At 41.7% G+C, this 24,373-nt stretch overlaps 2 protein-coding genes and 1 long non-coding RNA gene across 4 annotated transcripts in view; 1 reads left to right on the forward strand and 2 right to left on the reverse strand.

Annotated features, from left to right (window-relative positions):
* Positions 1-14,053, reverse strand: part of LOC306980613 (collagen alpha-1(XXV) chain-like) — a gene marked incomplete at its 3' end in the record, with an annotated part of 104,539 nt that extends 90,486 nt beyond the window's left edge. The window contains exons 1-2 of the mRNA XM_079580039.1: positions 13,469-14,053; positions 13,197-13,266 (exon numbers count right to left, since the gene is read on the reverse strand). Of these exons, the coding sequence (XP_079436165.1) occupies positions 13,197-13,266; positions 13,469-13,702 (304 nt within the window). The 5' untranslated portion in view covers positions 13,703-14,053. The remainder of the gene's footprint in view (positions 1-13,196; positions 13,267-13,468) is intronic.
* The window catches only part of LOC306980883, a 469,430-nt gene that overhangs the window by 186,055 nt on the left and 259,002 nt on the right, over positions 1-24,373 (forward strand). The gene's annotated exons all lie outside the window — the stretch shown is intronic.
* On the reverse strand, positions 19,157-23,537 carry larp7 (La ribonucleoprotein 7, transcriptional regulator). 2 transcript variants are annotated; one of them, XM_079580489.1, is made up of 13 exons: positions 23,460-23,537; positions 22,912-23,114; positions 22,699-22,799; positions 22,543-22,626; positions 22,264-22,428; positions 22,079-22,181; positions 21,713-21,988; positions 21,193-21,346; positions 20,963-21,105; positions 20,774-20,886; positions 19,799-19,958; positions 19,626-19,717; positions 19,157-19,493 (listed from the first exon to the last, which is right to left on the reverse strand). In XM_079580489.1, the coding sequence occupies exons 2-13, from the start codon at positions 23,111-23,113 to the stop codon at positions 19,419-19,421; spliced, it is 1,668 nt and encodes a 555-aa protein (XP_079436615.1). In that variant the 5' UTR covers position 23,114; positions 23,460-23,537; the 3' UTR covers positions 19,157-19,418. The 2 variants fall into 2 exon arrangements, with proteins under 2 accessions (XP_079436615.1, XP_079436614.1); XM_079580488.1 differs by having other exon boundaries at positions 23,400-23,528.

A 24,373-nucleotide genomic window follows, 5' to 3' on the forward strand; every position in this document is an offset into this window, starting at 1 on the left:
AGTCATGGCTGTCGAAATGGCTCCCCTAATGTGGCACGTAACAGTGAGTTATTTCGCACACCAGCCTGTTTTATTTGTGATGCCTGGTCTTATTATGTTGAAGTACAGCAGCGGGCAGCGTTTGCACCCCTTGCCACGCGCCTTCATGCCAGCTGGAGTTATTGGTTCCCGGGACACAAAGTCCAAGGAACCAGTGTCCCTTCTTTTTTTAATTTGTACTAGTATTTCCACGGCCCGGGGCGGATACCGTGCTGTTTTTGTCGGGATTTGAAATTGTCGACAGACGCTGGCATATCATCCGTACGATCATAAGGAGTGGGGGATAAGTAATGCTTCATGAAGACAAGCATAAAGGGCTAAATTGCTTCCTAAATAAGAGGCACATTTTACAGAGATTTGCGTTTGACATGTGGCTCGGTTTGTGCCAAAACGAAATCTGACTTTTACATCAAGGATGGAGTTGAAATTCCCAAAGCTTTAGAGACGTTAGAAAAGAAATGAAGAGAGTACAATAATCAACTTAGGAAAATAGACAAAACTAAATTGAGATTTGGCATGGACGATATGACGTGAACCATCATATCACGATTTTAAAGAAGAACTATGTAACTTGTTTACCTTAATAAATCCTTTCCATCGTCCCTCTGGGGGTAAAACAAATGCTATTGGGTTGATTGGGGGGTCTTTCATCACCCCCTAGTGTCTCTGGCCAGAAAACCACCCTTGCAAATTTGCTACCTCCGGGTCGGAGGCGCAATACACACTAATAGAACCACAAAGAAGAAGCTAACAGGCTAATGGGCAAGGCTAACTGCGGGTTAGCGCCACTTAAATATTATTTACAGCCAGGTTTGAGTGAAAAAAATGATCTCCATTGTGTAATTGGATGTACAATATCCGATCCCTTTTCTGTCAGCGTAGTATTTACTCTCACGGACATTTAGTGAGAAAAAAACGGAACATGCAACGACACCTGCAGTGGTGCTTATGGCCACGAGGGGCATGAGTTACTTACTTCTGCTTCAACTTTACAATGATTTATGTGCACTTAATATCTTCTATCCCATTTTCTACTCCTCAAAGTTCCTTGTTACGCTGTGACTGGTTGAATCCGCCCGTCATTCAATGAGAATATGACCTATAGCACGAGTGAGAGGGAGAAAGAGCCTGCGCTTGACCATGGACTTGCATTAAACAGAGAAGCAATGAATCACGACATGATGTTCTCTCCAAATTGCCAGATCGTCATTGGACCCCTATCACGATTTGTTTTATTTTTCTTGCCTAGCCCTTATGGAGAGCATAGACCTCAGCTAAGGCACAAAGGGTGGAAAATTGAGGGCCCAGAGCTACAACGCAAATATCCATTGTTGTTGCCACAGATAACAAGAGTGATTCGGTTTCCAGTTACAAATATGATAATAAAAATTCTTTAAAGCAAAAGTGAATGGCCTATTCCGACTTAAACTTGCACACAGTATAGTGCATAGGTTACTTTAGATGTTTTCTCCTTGATGTCACAGTCATTGAACAGTGCAGCAGCTGTTGTTGAAGCCATCACTGGGCCTTCTTCTTGTCTAAGTCTATTTTAATACAAGTGGGTCATGAGTATGTGCTGATGGGACGAGGGTCGCAGTGGTCACAATGGGAACTTTAGTGGGACAGAGGCCGCGGTTTGAGTCCAGTGTCAGAGGGCGACTGTAGGGGTTTTGTGAGTGGAGCTTTTGTGAAGGATCTGCACGAGGACTGAGGAGGCACATGGCGGGGCAAGTGAGCTTCCAGGGGGGGCAAAAGAAACAGCAGTCATCTCTAATGCTCAGCTGGAGGTAACAGGGTAATAATATGGCAATTACATACAATTTCAAGGTTACAAGTAAGTTCGAAAGAAGTCAACGTTGAGCTAGAAGAAAAGAATATAGGCCCCTGTGTCGAATCACAATGCGTGGAAAAGAAATGGCAAAGACTTATTCTCACAGGGGATAAAATAACAACTGGACAATAATGTAGAGCAGCTGCTACGAGTTAATGGTATGGCAAATACATGTCATTTAAAGCAAAAAAAAAAGGGAAATTATTGAGCTTTGCATAGACACACAAAGGAGCACATAATCAGTTCCCATTGATAAAAGCACATTTGTAAAGCGTGAGTAAAAGGAAAAGGTAAAGTTTAGTGTTCACAGCTAAATTGTGTTCTATATTTGACCCATTCCATACCAGCGCAGAACCCGGGGACCTTGAAGGAACAGGTCACCGTTTTCCCATACTGAGATATGTTCTTGCCGGAGCATAGACGAGTTGATGCGTAACTGTCTGGTCTTTGTGCGTGTGCTCAGTCACGCAGAAAGACCAAAGACGTTGTTAGCATTTAGCGTCTCCTAGCATATTCCTATAGCTCCAATCTACAGTTTCATTGCCATATTGCCACAGTTTATGTTTTCCTATGACAAAATGTCCTATCAGTGTTACAATTAGGAGAAAGTTCACGCATGAAAATAAGGCATTTTGGACATGGAAATTTTGTGTTTATATAATTTTGTGGTTGTGCAAAAAATAATAATATCCGGAATAAATCATACAGTCTGTCTTATGACCAACAAAAGAAATACCAGTACAAATGGCTTATTCCAACCACAACATGAGATTTAAGAGCTCATAACCATGAAATAAATGTGCTTCCTTTAACAGTTTGAATTGCACTGCCCAATATAATGCAATGACAATACAGTGCGGTCAAAGAGAGCCTTTCATTCACTTCCAAGTTGAAATAAGCACTGAGCATAGCCTCTCTGTCTGTCTCTGGCATAAAAATGACAATGGACCGTTCCTTCCAGGGCATATGCGGAAATTCTGATGGCCAAAAGCATGAGGGATAGTGGCTTTAGTTTTCACTGGGACTCAAACCGTTGGGGTCCATTCGGTTCAGACTAGTTCATCAACTGCTACACCGAATCATCTCTAACTCACGATACCTGCTCTGCTTCTTGCGTTTGTTCAGTCAGATCAGTGTAGAATCGTATAAAAAAACAGACAATATCCAAATCCGGTCATGAACCATCCTCTTCTGTGTCCCAGGGCCTTTGAATCAGTCATAAAGTCGAGAGCAGCGGTGACACGGGCCATGTAAGAATCGCGCTGCGGTCGCCCATTCACGCTCCGTCCCCTCAGGTTAACGCGCAGTGGGGGGGGGGGCAGAAGTGAGTGCTGCGCGTCATTAACCGGGCTTTCAGGGCTGGCATGCCTCATCGTCTCCCGTCAAAAGTGCTGCGTCGAAGGCATCAAAAGAGTGAGCATCTGGGCTATTTCCAGCAGCATGGCCTTTATGACGGAGCCTCGTGTGAGAATTGAGAATGAGAGCAAATGTTCCATAATCCTAAATCACGACGGCAATGTTGATATTGGATGCTGTTAATCATGTTTTATGCAGCAGCGTATGAATGGGCTATATGAATACTGCAGCTCTATAGTGACCCGGGACTAGCTTAGGCCTCAAGGCATGACAGCACACACGCTGGCTTGGGCTTGTGACTGACCTTAAACAAGTCACTGGGAATGACCTGCCCCAAGACGTGTGGACAATACAGCAATTCACTCTGTACCTCCCAACATAGGAAGTGTCCAGTCGCACAAATGTCTTGTGTGTTTCCTACATAAAAGGTACAAACAGTGTACTCCTCTTAGACCTTCAGTTACTGAACCGAACTTCAAGATGTGTCGATGACATGGGATCTCACTTCCAGAGTTAGACTTGGCCACGCCTCAGTGATTCAACACCGAAGCCTCGAGGAAGGGCTTACAATCAAATTGAAATTGCAATCATGAATGTCATAAAGATTGCAGTTATGTAGGCAATTTAATGTCCTGTAGAGAGAAGTGTAAAAAGTCTAAAAGTCGGGCTCTATAGAGATTTTATGTATAGAATTTGCAAAACCTGTATTACAACTTGCATTAGGTAACCAGGATTCTGTGTCCTTAATAAAGCCTTTTTGTTGCTCTTTGTGGCTGTTTCACCACTCCTTAGTCATGCTTTTTGTCACTTTTTTATTGTGTTATTGTTGCTTTTCCGGCACGTTTTTGACGCTCTTTTGCCACTATTTTGTTGTGTTTTCGTCCTCGCTTTTGTCGCTATTTTGAGGCTTTGTTCCAAGAAGCTTTCAGATTTGGGTGAAGCCAAACTGGAGAAAATGTGCTTGGTTCAGGTGGGGGTTAAGACGGTTTAGCATTTCATCACTCATTCTCAAATTTGAATACTTCTTAAGAACTGAATCATGGATTTAAAACTTAGATTAAAAACTAATTCAAATCACAATTTAGTTTTGTCCCAGAATTGTGCAGCCCTTTCTTGTTTGAACCGGCGACTCGGCTATAGAACACAGACATAGTGGGTGACTAGAAAAGGGGCACTTTTGTTACATAGGCTCACATTTGAGCTCAATAACTCTTATTTATTAGTCTCTGTTGAGCCATTCTAGACCTTTGCACTGGTGGTACTATGTAATATACTGCATAGAGGCACATACCACCCACGACAGCACTTACTCAGTTTTCTAATATATCAGCACCTTCACCGTGGCAACGTTACTAAAGCTACATTACACAGAATTCCCCCCAATTCAATATCAGTGGCCGTCCAGACACTGTTGTACAACTTAAAACTCACTTCACTCATGGGAAGTCTTTGAACTTTTTAGGTGGGCTATTTTACCTGCCTGCATCCTTCTTCCACAGCTGCAGTAATTCTCCAAAGAGCAAGGGGTGAGGGAGGAGGAGGGGATCCCAACATTTACCGACTGAAGTGTAACATATGGAATCTAATCCTCTGCAATCCTACTCAAATGAAAACTAACTTCATTTCCAGAGCTAGAAAACATCCTTCACGCGGCGATCCGGTCGTTCTGAAGTTTTCCCAGGCTCCATCCTCCTTAACTTCACTCGCGTACATGCATGCACAGGCATCGCTAATCTGAACCCGGGCTAACTGAAAGCAGCTGGCTCCCGTGGCTACCTGGAAGTCTGCTCAGCTTTACCTAGCACCCAGTAATTACGCAGCCGTTTGGGCAACCTCCCCGGCAGCGGAGCGGAGCGCGCACACTGGGGAGAATTCAAAAGCTGTCGGTGATTAATCAACAACGTGCCCGCCGACTTGAGGATATCGGGAGGAGATTGGCACAAATGTAAAGGCTATCGGGCCGCTGGGAGTTGGACAGTTTGTGAGGCGGAAAGGGGGGAGAGTAACCCGATTTGGCCACGAGGAGTTGAAAAGGGGTCGATTAGGGCAAGAATGTTAGTTTTACGGCTGGTGAAGCGAAATCAGGCACTTGGATGTAACCTCGACTCTCTGGCCACTATATGGGATCTCGGTGGAAAACTAAAGATGATTTTATTGACTATTATTTAGTTTTAACAGACATAAAGCGAAGTGAGCAAAAGGGGAGTGGAACAAATGGGGACTATAAAGCGCCAGATTAAAAAATAAATAGTCATTATTTCTTCCCTTCCAATGAAACATCCCTAAACTTTATTTATACCCCGCATTTCGTACACAAGGCAACTCAATGCGCCTTACAAAATAACAATCAGGTTAAAGTCAAGGCACGTACAGTACATAAAGCATCAAGATATGGGAAATACATAGTACACTAGGTCCATCTTGGAATTTTTTCTTGGGTAGGGGGGAGTTGAAAACAGGTCATGAACACAGATACTGAAGGATTGGGGCGTGGTTAGGGAAATGTGTTTATATGGTTTAGCTCAAGAAATGAGTCTGGCCCTCTTGCTGCAGGGAGAAAAAAAATAAATCATACAAAACATAAGAGAAAAGAAAACTACAGGTGTGTTTGTGGCTTGATCTTTCTCCTTTTATTTGTCTTGGATTAGGCTCTTCCTGTGTGCTGGGTTGATAATAAAGCATGTCAGACGTATGGCCAGTGACTATTTTCCAGTGATGTTTTGAAACTGTAGCCACATGTCGACGCGCTGCCCTCTCGCCCCGGCCGCCCAGCGCTGGGTGTTTAGTGGTGGGGCAAAACAAAGACTCATTACCACCGAGTCCGATGTTGCCGTTTTCTCCGGGAGCACTTGGCAGAGTGTTTAGCTGTGAGGCTTTTTGAACGCGTTTACTTGAAGAAATGCTGCCGAGTGAGAAAATGGGGGGGGGGAGAAGCGGGGCGGGGTGAGAGCAAGAGAGAGAGTGTGTGTGGGTGGGGAGGTGGGGGGGTATGGGTGAGTAAACAGGGAGAGAGCTAAGCACCAGTGGTTGCTGACTGCACATTTTATTATGGTCCCATTAAACAACGGGCCCTCTATGGAATGCAGATCCCAGGGGAGGGGAAGGTGCGCAAAAATGGCAAAGTAAACTGCGTGCCAAAGCTAAAACAATCGTTTGAGTCGACTTGCAGACGCATGCCAGGAGAAATTATGTTTTTACGCAAAGTGGTTCTGACAGGTTTGTTTTGAAGTAAAAAAAAAATTCTAATTGTATTAAGGTTTTGAGTCATGTTGGACATTTCAGACGAGGTTTGTTGCTATATACATTTTTCAGTATCAGTGCAGTAAAACATGTTATGAAGTCAACATAGTCAGCTGGAATTGCTTGATTTAGAGATGATGTTTCGCCACAAAACACGTCCATTTTTCAAAGCAAAAACAAAAGCCAGATATTATAGTGCAATTATCTAATATTTAAACTTTAATGTGTTAAGTTAGCGCAGTAATATCAAACTGGAACGGCTCCTGTTGGCACTGTTTGGATTCAAGCATGCACCTTATAATCACAACAAAGTCTCGAAACGTTTTCAAGCACTGTTATAGTGTTTGTAGAAGCAGACCATTCCATAAAAATTAGTATGGCTTAGTAAGAAGTGCTCCAGTTTGCTTTAGTGACTGTGACTCTGCCAAACTGTAATTCACGGTTTAATTTCTATAGTGTGAATGCCCAAGTTCAGAACATGTCATTATCTATTAACACACATGCTTCAGTAACTTTGCTGCCCTTACCACTTTTCTGAGAACTGGATTCCCTTCTTTCATTCTTGTTATTCCCTTCTTTAGTCCGAAGCTTTACACGCAACATGATCTATTATACACTGGCCCTACATCCAACAAAGCGCAGCAGCCAATGTTCTTAATGCTTTAACGTAAGTGCATAGCTTACAACAGTTTGCCTCTTGACACGATGATTACATTCCATATGAGTAAAAGTCTTTCTCTACATTAATATCCCTCATGTTCATGACATACTTAGTTCAATATAGAGCGCACTGATAGAAGTGAGCTGTAAAATGTCCTGAAGCCATACGGACCATTGCACTGTCTACGCAGCCACTCCATCTTCTATGACAGCAATAAAGTCAAGACTGTGAAAAGTACATTATGGGCTCTCCCCTCAGAAAAAAAGAAAGAAGAAGAAGCTTCATCGGTGCCACAGGCCGCCTTTGATATACAAGAGAGGACAACTACTGATGCACTCCCAGTAAAGCTGCATATGGACGAGTCAGGCACGGGTAATTGACTACACTTGGGCTGAAAAAATATTCACAAGTTTTGTTGCAAATCTCTTGACTGACTTTTGACCATCTCTTTCCACTCCAACTTGGCCCCAGACAAAACGAAAATTCCCAAATGTCTACTCTTGCCTATTTCTACAACTTGAGAATGATCTATTTCATGCCTCGCCAAAATGAAAAGACAATGCATGATATTCCCTTCACCTGTCAGTGTTCTGCCTATAATTGGCATCTTTTGCATACAATACCTTGCACGCAACACATGGTTTTAATACATCACTGTCCATTGAAGAGCTGTAAAACAATGGACATCTTTTTTTTTTCCTCATCGAATTTGTGAAGTCTCTGAGATTAAGCACAAAGCCGTCTTGGTTTTATCATCGCTGCGCTTCATTTGAAATGCACTGTTTTCTTTGTTTTATTTTTGGGCCTTACAGAAACACGGCTGGAGAAAATAAATGGGCAGGCGTACAATTGGGACGGAGAACAGAGCGCGGCGTGATTGGGAGAGGCCAATTATGGTTAATACTTCCAGTACTTTAGCTCATTACTGAAGGAATTCCCACTCCGCTGATGACTCACTTTACTATTGATAAACCACTTGTGAAAACTTTCAAATATGGCTCATTAAGAAATCTATTTATACTAATTGCGGTCGCAATCATGAATTATGCTATAAAAACTTCAACTTTCTTCAACTTCAGCTTAAAGTGATGAAGAAAAACATATTCAGTTAACATGCAGCACATGGAAATGATAAGCACTCTTGCATACAGTAGGTAAATCAGTGGCTTCAACAATGCAAAGTGGCACAGTGTCTGACTCTCGTCTCAAAGCAATAAGGTCCCGGGTTTAATTCCCGAGCCAGATGGGGTTCTTTGTGGTTTTAACATCGTTCCTATATTAGAGTGTGTTTGCTACTGGCCATTAAACTAAAGCTTGTACAAGGATGGGTCAATTAAAGTTAAAGTAACTCATGCCCCTAGAGGCCATAAGCACCACTGCAGGTGTCATAGCATGTTGCGTTTTTTTACTCATTAATTGTCCGTGAGAGTAAATACTACGCTGACAGCAAAGACAAAGGGGGATATTGTGCATCCAATTTCACAATGGAGATTTTTTTTCGCCCAAACTTAGCTGTCAATACTGTTAAAGAGGCGCTAGCCCGCAGTTAGCTTTGCCCGTTAGCCCGTTCTTCTTCGTGATTCCATTAGTGCGTATTGGTGGCTCTGACCCGGAGGCCGGGAAGTTGCAAGAATGGTTTTCTGGCCAGAGACACCAAGGGGAGATGAAAGACCCCCCCAATCATCCCATTAACATTTGTATTACCCCCAGAGGAACTACGAAAAGGGTTTATTAAGGTAAACAAGTTACTTTGTACTGCTTTAAAGAGGACAAATTTCCCAAGTGGATTAACCTCGTACCTCCCGCTATAACCGCGCATTTACTCCTGTTCGGCTTTACCCAATTCTAAAAGTTGTATAGTTTTGTTGCTATTTTGTTGTTGTTTGTGTGTGTTTTTTTTGTTGCTGTTGTTTTGTTATTGTTGCTTTTCCATAACTGTCTTTGATCATTTTGTGTTGCCCGAGTAATCATGGTTATAATCGTGAAAACTTTTGCAAATTGTTCTGACTTTCCTCTAAAAAGGAAAAACTTGAAAATCTGAGGTTTTACGGCGGAACAAAGCAGTTCTATGTTTCTGTCTTTTTTCCTGGTAAGTCCTGATGAAGTAAAGGTTCGAAGGTCATGCAGCCCAATAAAGCAGCGGACATGTCTTTCACTTTGTCATTCCAAAATGGACTCCCGTCGCCCAGATGCTAACCACCACCTGGACGGTCCATCGGAACGTCCCACCACAAGCCCCGGCTCTGCTCTCTGTCACTGCCTTCGGGGTTCCTGAGAGGTCAGCGACACGGTGTTCACACTTACTGTATCCCATTTCCATATGGGCCAGTGGAGATCCATTTTCAGCCCACTTGAAGAAGTTGTGAAAACATGTCAGTTTCCTGCTGCAGGTAGGACTGATGCGGTCCAGGGTTCACATATGGCTCATTCAGAGCAACTTGGACATGCTGCAAGTTCTCTCCGGGCCCCTTGTAATACATTATGCTGAACTAATATCAATTATCGGGTCCGAATTGCCAAAAATCAAGGAGATGGATGTCAAATGTCATGCCAAATGTGAGGAAACGCAAAACGGCCAAGATGTACCCGCAGCTCAAAATGTTTCTCATCTTTTTTTCAATAATCATAGGGCTCATAATAAATAGCAAAATTATTATTATTGGAAGATAAGATGACGCAGTATCTATTAAGGCGATACACTTTTGTCATGATCCGATACGCATCCCATACATATTGCAATACAGTAAGTAATTATAACAAGTAATATGTTTATGTTAAAATGAGTCATGTGTCCAAAGTTTATAAACCAAACACTGTTTGACATTTACTGAAGTGAAGATTGAAAAGTGCATGTAACTGTTGCTGGAAAACAAAGGAGTGCATGACAAAAATGCCCCCCCTTACATGAGTATTAAAAGTATTAAAATATACTTGATAAAGTATGGTGGTATCAATACTTGGTATTGCAGCACAAAGTATTGTGATCCGATCAGATATTTCCTATTATCTATGGTAGGGCTGAATGATATTGAAGTAACTTGCGATATGACTGTGCAAAATTGCAATAACAATATTATTGCGATATTTCACAAAACCATTTCAACACGATATGTTCCATTCTAAGGAAACGCAAATTGTAAGTAAATCGTTATTCAACCAATCAGGACCAAAACAAGACTAAAATTGAACAAAATTAGGAAATGTTTAACTAAAACGGAACTTCCACACATTTATAAGTTCAATGCACTATTTGTTTTTGACTGTGTTTGCAAAAAAAATGTGTCGATCTCAGTTAAATGAAGACTTTGGTGATGCTGTGATATATTGAGGCTTTTGCGATACGCGATTGCATTGCCTAATATCACCATACGATATTTTTTGTGGTATAGTGTGCAGCTCTAATCTATAGCCTACAGAAAGATGCCATTATGTATTGCAAATCACTGAATTCTCTTACCTGTCTAAGCTTCACACATGTTTGTATGGTGACTTAATATGTGCACAAGTTCACTTTTTGTCATGATTTTCTTGATTTACTTCCATTTTATCCTGTTTTGTCCTTTTTTGGTCCCGCTTTAGTACTTTTTAAGCACTTATTTTCCGATTCAATAGAACTTATAGTGTTGAAATGTTTCAGTAAAACATTGCAGTACAGTCATTATCGCAAAGACTGTTTAGAGTTTGTTTGGCCTTTGTCATCAGATGTTTAAAAACCATGAACATAGCCTTTGTACCAGCTAACTTCATGTTTGCTTTCACCACATCCATAAATCTATTCTCTGGGCTTCTTTTGGTTTTCCTCGTGGCCTCCTGTTCCTTGGCAGCTCTTGCCTCAGCATCCTACACTCACTCTCCCTCCTCTGTCCACCTGTGCACATGTCCAAACCATTTTAGTCTGGGCCTCTCATTTCTCACTTCATTTCCAAAACACCATGAGCTCAACCAGAATTTTGTTCCCGTTGCTAATCACATCCATCCTCATCGCACCACAAAAGAACGGCATCCTCCAAGTTCTGCCTTTTTGTTCCCTCTTCCTCCAGGGCACTGTCTCAAAAACCCAACAGCATATGGTGTAGGAACGTCTTAGCATTTTCTATTCTATTCTGAAGCTGAAATATCAAGGTGCCACGTTGTAATAGTGAAATTGCAACAAGTCTGAGCGCTGATGTATTTCGAAAGTAACAGAAAGCAATTTATGTCTTGAGTGGTTGTGAGAGAAAAAAACACGCTGTCAAGTTGCTCAAATGTTTTGGTGGATGGTAACTGTCTCACAAAAAGTTGTCCTTGAGGCCTATATAACGCTCTGCAATATAGAAATCCTCTGCTTTTTTCCACTAGCTTTTGCACAACTGGTCTAAGAGCCATCTTAATAGGCATACCATGTAACATTTGTACCAGTAAATAGAGTAAAATACAAGCAATAATTTGATTACCGTATTTTCCGGACTATAAGTCGCACTTTTTTTCATAGTTTGGCTGGAGGTGCGACTTATACTCAGGTGCGACTTATATGTCAAAATAGGCTTGTGTACCAGTATCTGCTAAGACTGAACACAAATGCCCCCAATAAGAAAATCCTATTCTGCAGATTACAAGCTGCAAGTAGTGAAATGTGCAGCCGAAAACGGTAATTGAGCAACAGAAAGAAAGTTTGGAATGAGTGAGAAACTTGTGAGGGACTGGCGAAAAGCGGAGGCTAATCTTACTGCAATGAAGAAACCAAAAGAAGATTAATTTGGGCTGAAAGCTAGATGGCCATGGCGAGAGGAACAAGTTCGCAAATGGGTGCTTGAACAATGTGCTGCCAGGAGAGGCTTGTCAATGGTGCGACTTACAGTATATGTTTTTTTTTTCTTCATTGTGCAGTTTTTTTGGCTGGTGCGACTTATAGTCCGGAAAATACGGTACAGGTGGAGATGAAAAACACACAGCATCTTTACTTTGCATGCTCACCTCTCCTCAGACCTGACTCTTTACTGGAACTTTACTGAAAAAAATAAACAGCCTCATGAAATTATGATGTTGAAATTTTTGATTTTATGACCAAATACCATTGTCAGTGTCCATAGGAGCAGCATCAGTTTAAAGGTGCATTATGCAACTTTAATGTGGAACAAAAGTTGATAGTTTTGCATATTTGACCTTGTAGTGACAAAGCGGCTGTATAAGTGGTCAGCGTGGAGCCTCTACTTTCCATCACACTTGTCTCAAGGACACCCCAGGATCAATTGTTTGGAAAGTTTTCACTGCATATGGACCCTATCACCAGAAAACCTACAAAACAATTGATCCTGGAGCGTTATCGAGACCACTGTGATTGAAAGTAAAGGCGCCATGCTGACCACTCATACAGCTGCTTTTCACTACAAGGTAAAATACGCACAAATATTTGTTTCCACATAAAAAGTTGCATAATGCCGCTTTAAGTTTTGCGACAGTGTAGGAGGAGCCCTTGGCCCTTTCATCTGGAATATTACGCAGTGTGGATTTCCCTTTCCATTCTTTAGTTTCAATGCAGGTCTAAAAGAAATGTTGCATACATTAAGAATGCATTGCAATTTTATTTTTATTTTACTCTTTTCTCAATCATTGAAATCACACGTCTGATCTAAAGCAACAGATTATGTTATTGTTCAAACATCAAATAGCCCAACTGCCACTGGAACTCCCAAACAAGCGCCTTCCACATTTCCCGCTTTTATCCCAAACCTCCACGGAGCACTAAAGCGGAATAAATGTGTCCATCTACTGGCCATGAACGGGAATTTCAGCGTGATTTCCAAAAGAACAAGTGAAGTGAGCGCGGGGCAACATCATCAGTGGTCAAACTAGAGCCCCCCCTCAGAGCGTCTATGTATAGCACTGCGTTAAATGCCTTTCTGTTTCTTTCTGTTAAGTGTCAGCTGTCTGCATGCTTCATAGTGATCATCGGCGCAAATGCAATGAAACAGAACTCCAGAGACATGACTTCCATTCATTTTGCAGCACAAAAGCCAAGCCGCAACACCCGGTAGGCCCGCAGAAGGCACACAGTGTGACAGAAATGTACAGGGAAAGTGGGTCTTTTACCTGGTGGGCAGTTGCATTCAGGTGATGTTTGTCTGGCAGTGCGTATCTTGACGTAGTTCTCATAGGAACGCTGCAGAAAGAGAGAAAGAAGAGCCAAGAGGATTAACACGTGGATCAATTAACATGCAATTTAGCCACTTTGTGATTTAAATGAGGAGTTGGCTTTGAATTAAGCTGGGTACGGTGTGATTTGGGACTTCAGAAGTTGGGGATGAGGGATAATTCACAGCATAGATAAAAAATAAAAAATGTAATTGAAAAAAAATGCTCACCTGAGATAACAGCTCGTCCACTCTCTGCTGAATCAACGAGTTAAAATCCTCCGCGGAATGGCCAAAGGTGTGATCGCGCTTCCCGCTCTCCAAATCCACCACTCGGCTCCTGATGTCAGCCGCGTTAAAGCTCAGAAAGACGCAAAAGGCGACGGAGGCCACCGAGAACAGCGACGAGATGACACCGAGCGCCGCGGAGTGACAGTTCCGTCTCTTCTGGGCTTCTTTCTCCATGTTTGCCGCGCACTTCTTGATGCTCCTCGTGTTCCTCCGGGGTGCTGTTTTTTAGTGGGTAAAACAACTACTGCTGCACGCGCTGCTGCTGGGAGCGAACTGCATTTGGCGCTGTGTCACCAATCAGAGCGCTCCGCTACGAGGAGCGACGGCGGCTCGACGCACGCTACAGTGGACGTCAAAATACAGTATGGAGACTGAGAGGAGCGCGCCAGTGAGTCCTGGTAACTTGTTGCGCTTGGCCAAGTAGACTGCACGTGTGATTATAACACAGTAATGGAAGTAGTGTGTAGAATATGCGTGCGTAAAAGGAGACAGGGCAAACTCCTACTGCGGGCTCCTTGCTCCTCTGTGCTGCTTCTCCTTCATAACACGCCTCCCAACTCGACACACGCGGACCCCATGCTCAATTAGAGGCAATTGTCAGAAAGGGGCTGGGAGACTCGAGTCTCGCAAGGTAGTCATTATGAGCCATTAGCCACTTTCCTGTTCTTTCTGATATAGGCCATGCAGCTCCCATGGCAATGTTCTCAACCATTAATGCACATCTGGGGTTCTATGCATTATAGACTTTTGAAAGTACTTATTGACGCCTTTGCAGGGTCTGATCACTTATAATGCGAAAATGAGTAAAAGTAATTGAACCTTATTTTTTAAGAAACATGCAACTCTCCTCAAAACTAGACGTTAATCATTATCAACACATTAGTTGTAGTGGAGGCAATCTGAGCACTGAAAATATCAGAACGCAGGGCCGGCTCAATCTGTCATGGGGCCTTAAACAAAATTTGATTTGGGGGCCCTCACAACATCCAGGCGATCCTAGCCAATTTGGTGCCCTTAGTCTGAATGAGCCATGTTTGGATTATATTTAAGATTAGGACTATATGTACCTCACTCACTGTGCAGTCTTTAAACATTGCTGTGAGCGATCCAGACACGAAGAGCCCAACATCACAGTTCAATCCTCCTGACATTGTGTCCATGTTTTCAGTCTTCTCTCAAAGCATTTATGTCCCAATAAAACAAGCTCCCTCTGGTAGTTCTTGGTAAATTGTCCTGTACATTAGTATTGGTAAATGCTCTCAACTTATATAGCGCTTTTCCACCTACATTAGGCACTCAAAGCGCTTTACAGCAAGGATCCATTCACCCATTCATACTCTCATTCATACACCAATGTACGCAGACACTGGGGGCAATGTGGGTGAAGTGTCTTGCCCAAGGACACAACGACAATGTGCACTTTCAGGAGGTGGGATTCGAACCCCCGACTTTCCGATCATGAGACAACCCTCTCTACCATCTGTGCCACTGTCGCCCCATTTACCATTTACCATTTACATTAGTATTGCTGTTTAGATTAGATTACTAGATTATTATAAAATCTATGAATAAAACAAAACTCGCATTCAATTGGGGCTTTCATGTGGGAGCATTATAACAAATCTCAAAAAAGTCAGTTTAGTGTAAAAATTATGTTTGAATTTAAAGCAATTGCACCACAATCAGCAGAAAGATACATATAGAATGCATTTTTAATAAGGCGTGTGTATGACAGATCAGTGTGAGATGCCATCTGCCCACCTCAATGATCCTTGGAGCCTTGATCTTTACAATACAGTATATTGTGTATAGGCGGATAATACTTGTAGACTTAAAATATGTTAGGTTCATTGAGGAGAACATGTGTAGGATCACTTCTTAGCACTCCTATTCAAATTCCTATTTATTCCCATTTCTTTTAATGCCATTACTTTTCACATGCATTATTGAGATCCACCACAGTGAATGGGTCGATTGATGAAAAGAGAAAATCATAGGAATTCCATTTTGCTTCGTCCACACTATATTTCAAAGTGATCCACACAGCAACATAATGAAAAGCAGTGGCAAAAGGAGACAGCTGCAAAAGCACTTAATTACTTCCACAAAAGGGCGGAAATTACATATTCATATCAGCAGTTGGTAAACACACTGGGGCGGCCTGTGGATATGAATTCAAAATGCACTCCTCTTTGCACATGAATAACAGTCTACAATTTCTCAGAGATACCTAAGAAGGTACTATAGTGTATTGTATAAGCGAACACAACAGAGATGCCTCTGATCAGGATTGTTTCCAGAACAATGAGACTGACTGAGAAAAAGGAATCACTTTAAAGATTGTGAATATTAGCAAGCACTGGCAAAGAGGAGAATTTATATGTGACCAATATGCAACTAACTTACACGTCGTCTTTTTGATAGTGGTAATGGGGGGGGGGAAAGTAACCAAATTGACAGTCATTTGGCTTCTGTTTCCGTGTCTGACATCATGTGCATACTCTGACATGGACCCATCAGAAGAACACAGTCAGGCTTGTAAATTGCAAAATACTGTAAATCTGAAACAAAAAATAGACCAAGGCAACAGGGGGAAAAAGCAATTTGATACAAGTCCAACTAATAACAAATTTAGGCTTAATGATTTCCATTCCAAGACAAATAGCTAAACATCATGGTTGTGATAAACACTAATAATGTGTGCGAACCTGCTTATTATACAAGTATATGTCTCCATCTAGTGACCAAAAGACAAATTGCAGCAGGTTCATCATAGACACAAACGTTTGAAGTCAAATGGATTTCAGTTCAGCTGAAAGGTCACCCTCCGTAATCGAGCATTTTAGAATATGATGAAGTTGACGCGTGCTCATGCTTTTAACCAGAGTGCAGCTAGTTTGTGTTGACAGATGGAGACCCTTTTAAACCACGTAGCAAAGCTTCCCCTCCTAGATATTCAGTCCATTAAGCGCACCCTGCATTATGAATCTGATACGTGCACAATTTGGCCTTTAAAAACATTTTGTGAATAGCAGCATCTGGCGCTCTGGAATTACGCGCCTTAAAAGAACATCTTTGGATCTCGCCAGCGCGCGCGTCCTCGCCATGACAACGATCCCGCATCCGAGTGTAATCCATTAGTGTTTATTTTTAGATACTCCGACGCTGCGTGCCGCTCTCAGTCACCTCACATGAGCCATGTCCTTACGGTAAATTATTTAGTTGATTCAGTAGGTCTCTTGCAAAGATCTCTAGCGTTAGTAGGGTTACCGGGGATAATACGCACGCACGCACGGTCGCACCTATAGGCTCCGTGGTGAGACACATGAGTGTGATACTGAGAGGCAAAGGATAGCGTAGGAAAAAAAGGCATCTGCGGACGACCAGCCATGAGGTAAGGACAGGCTATTATTAGTGCTACCGCCACTGTAGGATATTGGCACCTTGAAAACTCCATGCTGAAATAGCAATGTTGTGTATCCATTGTATACTTTCAAATGTCCAGTTCAGAAGTTGTCTATTTTCCTTGGTTGCTTTGGACGTATCTCTAACTTTGGGCTGTGCTATAGTATATCTGGTTCACAACTTTTGGTGCAAGAAGATTTCAGTGTGAGAAACACTCACGTTACAACATCTGTTTCTGGTTTATCAACATAGTAAATGAAGCCCATACCTCTGCTACAACGTTACTAGGCAAAACTTTGTGTTGATGAGAGTAGTAGCAGTAATTAACTCAACTTTTATACTGCCTAATCTACTCTACTCTCCCAAAATTGTAGTGATTTATACTGTACTGCAGCTAACTTGACTGTCTGTGCTTGTAGTAGACACCAAGGCCTGAGGGGCTACCACCGGCCTGTCATGATAACGGAGTACCAGGACAAGTTCCACCCTCCCAAGTGCCACACCGCTCAAGTCCTGGGCACCAAAAACATGCACCCCTTCCAACAACAGTTGATGGCCTTGAAAAACAACAAGGAGGACAACAGGATTAGGACAGGCAGTGGTGGTGACAACGAAAAGACCCTGGAAATACCAACTTTTAGGTAAGGCTTTTTATAAAACACATACAAACACATAGCCTACACTTCTGAGCCTACTATTTGAAGTTTGTAGATTCTAATGGTTTGTTCAACATAGGAGTGTATGGCATTGTTAGAAATGTCATCTACTTGAGATAAAAAATTATACATGTGTGACAGGTCCGCCTACGTGGCTCAGAAATGGGCAAACCATCCCTCAAAACTACCTCAGGTCACCAACTCCAAGCCCATGAGCCCCCAGAAATGTTGCTCTGCTCAGTTCTGTCCTGTGTGCGCCAAGGAAGACAACATCACAATCTACAAACGTAAATATAGATAATTGTATCCTTTTTTCCCCCTCCAAACAATACTTTGATACCAATTCACAGCTCTTTATCTCTCGTAGGTGACTTTCAGGAATGGAAACTCACTAAGCGCCCGCCTTTCAAACACCACGACAACCTCAAAGTTTTCCAAGGTGTGGGTGCAGAAGATCTAGACGGCAAAGCGCGCCTGCCAATCGAAGGAACAACGAGCTACAGGTCTTCTTTCATTCCTCATCCAGTGCAACCGCGGAGAAACCAGGAGAAACCACGCTTCCAAACAAGCAACTTCCAACTGGGGCAAGCAACACCAATGTGCAGTGGTCACTGCTCTGATCACTGTAAAGGCAAGGTCAACCACTCCGTGACACAACGGACAAAGTTCCCCAGCGATGACAAATGCGATGCCGACAGGTTCCGCTCTACTACGCTGGCCGATTTCACCAAGCACAAGCTGCAGAGAACAAAGCCAATTATACAAGCAAGGGAGTCTCAGGAGAAAAGCAAGGAGCCTTTCCAGGGGACCACAACTATGAAGGATGACTACAGGCAATGGGATCTTCCACGCCGCCGCGCCAAAGACACCAAAAACAACGGCAGAAGGGGCTCTGACCAAATCTCCTTTTTGATGAACGCTTCTGAAGGCGATCACTGCAAAAGGTGCCATCAAAGCAAGGATTTGGACAAGAGAAGAGGAAATAGTGTCCAGGTAGAGTGCGCGTCGGCGGGCAGCACAGGGTACCTGCCACGGTCTGAAGTAGCAACATGGATTAAGTGCAATATGGACAAGGACCAAGCCCAGATGGTCAGCTGCATGGTCTCCTCCCGAAACTAGGAGGCCGACCACAGGTTGTGGAAGCAAATAAAAATGACGCATACATATATACATGTAGTGATGGCAGCTATTTTTGTGCACCTTTTTGAGCAATCAATCAAAATGTAATCAAAATCTCTACATTGGTCAATCTCAATAATCATAGGTCTTTATAATCATCAGGTTTACAGCCTTTTCTTTGGCAGAAACACAACCTCGTTTTGGAGTTTGGATGAGACAATCGGGAGATGTTTGTGGATAAAATGATACTGGGGAAAGTATTTTTTTGTTTGAGCTGAGGTTTGTACAAAAGATTTGTCTTGGTTAATGAATGAGCTACATGTATTTATTTTATTATAGAAAAAACAATATCAATATGGGGGGGGGGGGGTCATGATTAATTCTACTACTTCTTTCATTATTAAGATATGTCAAAACTATACTCATGGTCAAAAAAATCATTTTATTAAAAAACAAAAATCTCAGGGAATTTCCACATTATCTACTGGAGAAGTTTTAAAACAAGTCTATTTACATAATGTACAGTTTTCCTAGTTAATGAAAATCAACACTAAAAAGGTTGCTAAGCGAAAACTAAAAAGTAGGCATTTTTTGTCTCCAGTGCAAAAATATCCTACAGGTCACCAATAGTTAACTTAATGGACGCAGAAATCTTTTTTTTAAATTATAGCCAAAAAGGCCTAACTGTCTTAAGCCTAATGGATCAGTCCTCAGTCGTCAAAACGGATATGTTTATTGGCCTCCTTGGCTCTGGCCATGATGATTTTCTCTGCTTTAGATATGAGCTGAAAGACATGAAACAAAGCAGTACATGCATTGATTGTGATATTGATTTTTGTACAAGTTACTGAACTAAAATTATGTTGTGAAAATTCAATATACAAGTAAATGACATGTCAAATTGATAAAGGGCTCACCTTCTCTGTCCCTCGCTTCTTTTCTCTTGGACGATTCAGCTTAACTTGACGATCCACCAGGATTTTCTGCCAATATCGCTGCTCATGATCACCTTATAGAGGAAGTACACCATGCACTTCAGCATACAAAATCATTTACTTTGACAAGAAATGTATTATTATTAAATGTCTACCTGAGAGGATCTCGACTTTCCAGCTGTGTTCTTTGTGTAGTTCAGCCTTAACAGCATTCACAGCTTTGGTCTGTTCAGGCGTCTGGAAGCGGATATGAGCCTCAACATCTCCATCTGTGGTGTCAATGTAGGCCACTGGGGCGATTTTCGACAGCACTTCCTAAGAGGACAGAGAAATTAGTACGCTCCCTTCACTATTCATTAGAATTTAAGCTGTAAGTGGGTTATTAAACCTTCTGTTGGTCTGTAAATGCAGTAAATTAGAATAACTGCCTTGTATAAAATTGCTGTCTCAAAATGGCTGTAGTGAATGTCTTGAAATAGGCCCCTGTTTCTTTAAGAACCTCTGACCCTTTCCGACACGCCCCCTCCATGGCATCAGTGGGGAGGGGGTTCTGCTGAGGAGCAGTGGTTGGTTACTTGGCTGGTGGTCGGAAGCGTCTCCAGGAGGTGGGGGCGTTCCTAGGAGGACTCAGGCAAACCTATCCCTAAAATGGCTGCCATCAGAGTTTTTACAGATTACTCAAAAATACGTGAATGTGCGATGGCAACACTTCAGGCATGTTTTTAATCAGGGAATGACATAACATGATGTAAAGCTTGAAAAAGTCGATTTTGCATAACATCCCCCCTTTAAAAAACAACAGCAGGGAAACAGAAGCCAAATGATGTGTCATTTGTTCCGACTTTAAGTCAACATTGAAGGTTCTGTTTAGAAGGAAAAATTAAGTTCATTCTCTCTTTGTACCTTGAATAGGTGTACCATGTTTTATATTGGATACAAGATCAAATCTTTGCATCCAAAATGGCTTGTGAGAGTAAATGAGTTACAAGTCAAAAGAGAAAACTTTTTTGTGTTTGGCTTGTTGGTTAGTGTTAGTGTTGGAAAAATAAGCTCTAACCAAAGAATGCACATTAGCTTTATTGAATTAGTTAGTATTAGTATTAGTATTAGTAATTAATATTTCTGATTACTTTGATGGTCTTCCTTCCTGGTAGTGGCTTGCTATCTGTAATCTTGAGGATGACACCGCTGACAAACTGTGGGCCTTGTTTTGTCATCTTGTCATTTCTTTCCTCCATAGAAACTAGAAACAGATACCACACTGATGTTACATAAAGTCAAAGAACCTCTACCAAAACAGGAAAATAGAAAGTACTAACCATGCTCATCTTTCTGTTTGGTTTCTGTGTCTTTTTGGCTCTTCTGGTCATTGTGTTCGATCTTTGTGATGCATTTCTTCAGAGCTGCCATGCTGTGTTTCTGCAACGTCAAGTACTCCTGCTTCAGTTCAAGCCATTCCTTCCTTAATGTTGTGAAATAGTAAAGAAATTAAAGGAAAATCCCCAAAACATTTACATTACATTGTTTTTTAATTAAATACATTACTAACTTTGGTAAAACCCGTAGTGGAATGACTTCCTCTTCGATTTTTAGCTTCTCCTTGTGCTTCTTCTTTCTCCTCCTTTTTGCTTTGATCCCCGAGTCATCCATGTTTTCTTTTTCATCTTTAATTCCGTCTTTCTTACTACTTTTAGTCTGTCGACCTGTTAGAAAAATAACAATCATTTAATCTTTGTTCAACTTTTTAACAAATAACAACAAATAACTCCCACCCATAATTAATTCAAATTGTAACATAACCAGTACGTATAGCACATGAAGTAATGGTATATCAAGTTTAAAGATATGAGCAAAGCACATGAACAGTTTGGTCACAGGATTGGTGAATAAGAGGAAGAAAAAATCACAGGTATTTCATGAAGACCACACACAACATGCAAGTAGAGCAATAACAATTAGTCATCTGAGGTATAAATAACCTTTCTATGCATCAGGTTTTCAAAGGTATCATGCTTCATGTCAGACTAGATATATTTAATCTGGATTAGAAGTTGATTAACATTGCATACTACTCTTTGAGCCGTCCTCTCCAGTTCCACTTCCACTTGTCTTCCTTATTTTAGACGGTAATTCCCCTTCTGAGGCATCTACTGTTTGCGACCGGCGTCTCTTTTTCTCTTTGCCCGGTGTTTTCTGTGGGCGGCTTGCCTCGGGTTCACTCTTCCTCTTTTGCCCTGTCGACTCTGCTTCCATTGGCTGCTCTTTATCTTCATTCGCCGAATTCTGTAACGAGGTGCTGGACTTCTTTTTCTTCTTTTTGCGCTTTTTCTTCTCCTCTTCCTCACCTAATGCCAAAGAAATACAGTAATCAGGGCTACAAACCAATGGCAAACTAGTGAATATAGATTACTTGTAATATTTTATGTTTTTTGTACTTGAGGTGGGGTTTTCAGGTGGCATTGGTAATGGCTTGTGGCTAAGTGTCTTGGGGAAAATGCCTGGCTTCCTGGGTGCATCTTCAGGGGGATTATTCAACATCTAATTTGAATAGATCGCAAACAAATATATACATTATTTTGACATTTTCAGAAGAAAATATTTGCATATTCCATTATATTACCTCAATGGCCTTCTGCGCTTGATCAACTTTCTCAAACTCGACAAAGGCAAAACCCTTGGAGTCACCTGTGCTCCTGTATCTGGGGATGCTGATATACACCACATTCCCGCATTTGGAGAACACTCGCTCGATCCAGTTGTGCGTGACGTCTTTTGGCAAAAGTTCCTGTAACAAAAGAGGTCAAGTCACGAAGAAGAAGAAGTCATTAAACATAAGGGCAAATGGGGCACCGAGATTCAAAGTAAATAAACAATGGAGGTCAATGAAAAATGTACTCACAACATAGACTGTGCGACATTCCTCATCCTTAGGGGGATCACCAATTGGATGCAGACGTCTGACTTTATTTCCTTCAAGATTAATCTGGCAAAAAAATCTAATTAGCAACATGCATGTTAAAAAATGTCTTGAAAGAGCAGCTTTTCTCTAAGATACCTCAACCACAGATGAATTCTTCAATGCTCGTGCAATCAGCTTGGTGTCAGCGGTCAGCTTTTTCATTCGATTAAAACTAGCCAGTACCGATAAATCTACATCTGTGAGGGTAAAAAATAACAACAATGTTTTCCCAACAAGTATCAAAAGGCTCTACACCTGATACATACAACATACACATAAATAGATACAAAGTATATCATCATTTCTTACATCCATGATCTGATTCATCAAGGAGTTTTCTCAGGAAGCGGTCTTTGTGGAGGTTGACATCTCCAAACCAGAACTCCACTTGCTTCTTCACATCAGTCAGGAGTTGTTTCACGCGGGACCTCTTCTTCTTTTCCTTCTCCTTGCTCTTCTCACTGGAGCCAGCAGCATCACCAGCCACGGCCCCCTTCTCTGTGTCAATCATCCTGGTGGGACAGTTAGTTAGAAAGACACATTTAGTCTATATCACTGAATCATGGGACGTTCATTATCTGTGATCACCCATGGAAACTCTGCATTGGTAAACACAACGAACTAAAAGAGAAAACAACCCCATAATGATTCTAAAAAGTCAATCAAGCAATCTGAATAGTGGATGAGTTAGTGATCTGCAAGGTTAGCAATGCCCGTGCTAGCACTTTATTTAGCTTTATTTAGCTAGATTCTCTTGCAAATCAAACCCAAGCTCTGTATAAGCGAACACCACTCACATATTCTCTCAAATGTAATGCTCAAGAAAATGATGAAAGAAAAAGAAAACAAGAACAGACCTGTTGGCTAACTTTAATCGCAAGCGCAAGCCATTAGCCTGTGCAGTTAGAGGCGTCGCAGAATTACATCGTCACTGAAGGAGACGGGGGGCACGAGGAGGTGTGTCGTTGGGTCTGATAAAATAGTAAGACGCTTTACTGATTTTATGTTTTATTGACAACGTAATTATACAATATTTGTATAATGCTTATATACACACCATATATTACATTATATGCAGCATTGACTTGCAGCAGTATACTCAGTGCAGCCTTTGGGTTTGCTTCTGTGTCGCATTTGGATTAAAATGTATCTTCGCTCCGTTTGAACTGAACACATGTTGCAAATGAATAGCTCTTTTCAGTGGAAATGAAGCTCAAACTCTGAATTCATAGTGAGGTTTTATATTTCTCTTGTGCCTTGACGTTTCGTGGCCGGTTAGCTCAGTTGGTTAGAGCGTGGTGCTAATAACGCCAAGGTCGCGGGTTCGATCCCCGTACGGGCCACTGTATATTTTCCATTTTCTTTCAGAAATATTCAAATTATGGCATGTTAAAAATAAATGCAGCATAATGCAGCCTAAAATTCCACAGTTACCATGGAGATCTGCCATCTTTGCAGCTGTTAGCATATATTTCTTTTGAGTAACAATAGTGGAGAAAATAGCTGTGGAACAACTCCGTTTGCTGCTGAGTTACTGCTGGTAAATACATCTAACACACTGTGGTGTTCAAGTGTTTTAATGTGAACAATAACTCCAGTATTTTTACTTTTAAAATCTCCATTAGTTTACAATTGCTGCTAATCCCATAATGCTTAGTAGTAGTAGAAATGTATGTGTGGGGAAATTCATTTGCAGTGAGTGGAAATACACAAGGACAACAGTGACCACAGCAGACAGTACAGCATCCAAACATTGACAACATACAAAGAA

Source organism: Gobius niger (assembly GCF_951799975.1).
Source record: "Gobius niger genome assembly, chromosome: 21".
In the NCBI taxonomy this organism is placed as follows: domain Eukaryota; kingdom Metazoa; phylum Chordata; class Actinopteri; order Gobiiformes; family Gobiidae; genus Gobius; species Gobius niger.

Excerpts from the sequence above, each read along its gene's own strand:
- larp7 (XM_079580488.1), bottom strand. Across the intron at positions 21,989-22,078 it reads ACCTGAAAACCCCACCTCAA|GTGAGGAAGAGGAGAAGAAA; the intron begins GTACAAAAAACA and ends CTTTGGCATTAG. Across the intron at positions 20,887-20,962 it reads CAAACAGAAAGATGAGCATG|TTTCTATGGAGGAAAGAAAT; the intron begins GTTAGTACTTTC and ends ATCTGTTTCTAG.